The sequence below is a fragment of the Drosophila innubila genome, assembly GCF_004354385.1.
Source record: "Drosophila innubila isolate TH190305 chromosome 2L unlocalized genomic scaffold, UK_Dinn_1.0 5_B_2L, whole genome shotgun sequence".
Classification (NCBI taxonomy): Eukaryota; Metazoa; Arthropoda; class Insecta; order Diptera; family Drosophilidae; genus Drosophila; species Drosophila innubila.
Genome location: NW_022995373.1, coordinates 4,842,725 through 4,846,254, shown reverse-complemented (window position 1 = coordinate 4,846,254; position 3,530 = coordinate 4,842,725). Strand labels below are relative to the sequence as shown.

The 3,530-nt window shown below is 36.1% G+C and overlaps 1 protein-coding gene across 1 annotated transcript; it reads right to left on the bottom strand.

The window, feature by feature from the left end:
• Nucleotides 1–656: 656 nt before the first annotated feature.
• Nucleotides 657–3,328, bottom strand: LOC117782693 (casein kinase II subunit alpha). The gene is made up of 3 exons (XM_034619722.1): nt 3,192–3,328; nt 2,381–2,586; nt 657–2,260 (listed from the first exon to the last, which is right to left on the bottom strand). The coding sequence occupies exon 3, from the start codon at nt 2,128–2,130 to the stop codon at nt 1,120–1,122; it is 1,011 nt and encodes a 336-aa protein (XP_034475613.1). The 5' UTR covers nt 2,131–2,260; nt 2,381–2,586; nt 3,192–3,328; the 3' UTR covers nt 657–1,119.
• Between the last annotated feature and the right edge of the window lie 202 nt (nt 3,329–3,530).

Below are 3,530 nucleotides of genomic sequence, written 5' to 3'. Positions count from 1 at the left end.
TAATGCGAACGTCAAATTCTTTAGATCATTTTGAAATGGCTAAGATTACAGTTGAGATAAAACATATGTACCCATGTTCTTTTAAAAAAAACCCTTATTCACGGTAAAAGTCGTCGAAAGCATTCTTATATCGACTTGTGTGTCCAACCGTCAGACAAACTGACTGCACCTTATTTTGGGAAGACCATAAAGATTAATCAATTTTGGTAAACGCAATTTTTGTCTAAAATATTAATTTTCTGTTATTCTGTTAAGAATGTTGAAATCGCGCACGAATTTCAGTGACTTTCGGCAAAATTTTTTTTTAACAATGTGTTTTTTAATATTTTTTTATTTATAAGAGTACTATTTTCAATTTAAAATGCATTCGTGAAAGTAATAAAACGTATGGTTGGGTTGTGGACAAAATATAATTATTTCAATTTAGAATTTAGTTATACTCGTATTCTTGACATTTTGATGTCATATGAATGGAAAATAAAATGTATCACCTTTAAAGGGTTTTTTTTTTGTATTTATAAAAAGTCGCATATATATGTATGACTATAGAATTTGGTAACAGACTTTTGCGAATATAATACCGTAATTTTTGACTGACAGTGTATTTTGATCGAACGAAGTCTGAGACTTCGTTATTGTTGATTAGCATTCAAGGATTTTTAAGAAATGGAGATTTATTGGATTATATTTATAATTATTGATATAAATATACGTTAATTGTAATGTAGCTTGAAATTCTGTTTTAAGCATGTGCATACATGAGTTTGTATTTATAATAATTTGAAAATGAAAAAAATACGCCTGTGAATTCAAAATTAGTTGTTTTATAATCACTGTCGGTGTATGTTTTCGAAATAATCATTTTCATTGTATCATTACTATGGTTTTAATATTGTGGTGGTGGTGGTGGTTGTTGGGGGAAATCAGTGTATGTCCATTTAATTATGGGTTCGAACTACAAGTCCACGCATTTTGCTGAATGTGATCTTATTTGTATCTTTAGCACAACAGTTCTTCTTCTTCTTTTAACTTAATCGTGCTGCTGTTGTATTCCGCTTTCTTTTTCTTTTAATTTTCACTTTGACATAAATTTGTTTACTTTACAATGCGAATCCTTGTCTATTGCTGGCTGTTTGGATTAACCTGTCCATTGACAATTGGCAGAAAGTATGGATGCGCCATAGCTTCGCGAGCAGTAAGACGGTCAACGTGATCGTAACGTAATAGTTTATCCAGAAAGTCCAATGCTTCCGGTGACACCAAATGTTGGTTGTCAGAATGAACGAATCGCTCCCAACGTTTGCGAGAATGGCGTTGTAAAATATCATGAAATCGCGGATCAAGATCAATGTTGTACTTATCAAGATAGGCGTACAGTTCTTCGGTGCCCAGCACCTTGGCAATTCGCACTAGTTGATCATAGTTGTCGTGGCCATGGAAAAATGGCTCCTTGCGGAAAATCATAGACGCAAGCATGCAGCCGAGCGACCACATGTCCAGTGAATAGTCGTACATTTGATAATCGACAAGAAGTTCGGGTCCCTTAAAATATCGGGAAGCCACACGTACGTTATACTCCTGACCCGGATGATAGAATTCAGCTAGGCCCCAATCAATTAGTCGCAACTTCCTGTTCTCATGATCGATCATCACGTTATGTGGCTTCACATCGCGATGCATTATGCCCATGCTGTGGCAGTAGTCGAGGGCCTTGAGTAACTCAAACAAATAGTAGCGAATCTCGTAGTCTGTTAGTGTTTGGTACAGTTGTTTAAAATCTGTATTATTCACGTGTTCAAAGATCAATGCTGGGGTACGGGACACTGGATCTTTGACGACAGCTAAAAGCGTTATAATGTTGGTGCCACCCCTCAAGTTCTCCAAGATCTTGATTTCGCGCTTGATCTTCTTTTTTTTAACGGGCTTCAATATTTTGACAACACACTTTTCGGTCGTCGTTATGTTGATAGCCTCAAACACCTCCGAGTACTTGCCACGCCCCAACTTGCGTACCAATTGATAATCATCCTGATTACCCCAGTCCACTACATAGTTCTCATAGTCCCAATATTCATCTGGCTTGTGAGCGTTCACGTCTGTGTAAACGCGAGCGGCACTTGGTAGTGTCATCTCCGCCGAATTATTGTCCACTTCAGAAATAGCTATTGTCGTCGAATCCTCAGGAGACTCGGACTCGTATTCGGACTCGCTTGTTGTCAATTGATGGGTCCACGCAGCAAGATTCGTGTTATAAAACTGACTGCAAAATAAATACAATACAAATTAGTACTAGCTTATATAAAAGTGTCTTGAATTTCACACATTGTATGTAATGTAAATATTTTGAATTTAAACAAATGTGACAACAACAATAACATACCCGAGCTGAACAGGTTGCCTCCGAGCTAACTTTGGATGAGGATGCGTCGGCCCCTTATGGGACCTGGATGTTGTTGCGAATGAGAGCCGGGATCTTGAATGCCTGTCCTTACAGCTTGTGAGAGAGATCGCTATATGCAGTCGACGTAATTTGCAGCACAAAGCAAATTGTCGGTGGACGGCGAGCACGTTACTTCCAATGTTGGACTAATTTATGTAATGTGGGGAAGAGAAAGAAAAAATAAATGAATCCATGTGTTTGCCGTGTTTGTATAGAAATCCAAATTGTTGGTAAACAAAATGAAAGTAATGCGAAAAACTGATGTTAATGAGTAAATAAATCACTGTTCTGTTTTATTTTTGATTTATCCACCAAGTTACAGGCGCACATTTTCCGCTACATGCATGCATATGTACATACATGCATACACACATACCTAAAGATGTAGAAATGCTTATGTATAGATACGTATAAGAATATGTATATACAAGAGCCTACACACACATATATATTCACACATTAAAGTACCCGCAATAAGCATCCTTCGAATTAACAAACAAATTAACTATTGAAATACACTTATGTACACATGTATGTACATACATTTATCGGAATGCATGTTCAAGGTGTTAAAGGCACACAAATTAAAAAGAAAAAAACTTATCGCTGCACTCAATGAGTTTTTGCGGATGAAGTAATATATATAATACACTGAAAATTAATGTCACGTTTTTGAATGGAGCGAATACACATTTTGGCACAACAATTAGACATAAAAGATGTAGATTTGCTACTTAAATAAAATACTTACATCTTTATGTCAAACAGCGTGGATGACGTGAAAATTTCTTTATTTTCGTTGCTAAACCGATATCACTGATATGACAGTTCACTGAACTAGTTAATATGAACAACAGCAACTTTTCGTTTACACGACATATCACCATACCATCTGATTAAATAAATTGCTGCTCAATATATATATATATTTGGCTTAATATCAAACACAATGATTAAGCTGCTTTGACTAAGCTCGAGTTACCTTAACCCACCTTTATAAACACTTTTTTAATGCGCCTTAACGCGAACAGTGATTTAGCGAAGTTTGCATGTTAAAACGTCGGTAACTTTTCAATCCGCTTTAGATGAA

Excerpts from the sequence above, each read along its gene's own strand:
- LOC117782693 (XM_034619722.1), bottom strand. The coding sequence starts at position 2,130 with ATGACACTACCAAGTGCCGCTCGCGTTTACACAGACGTGAACGCTCAC.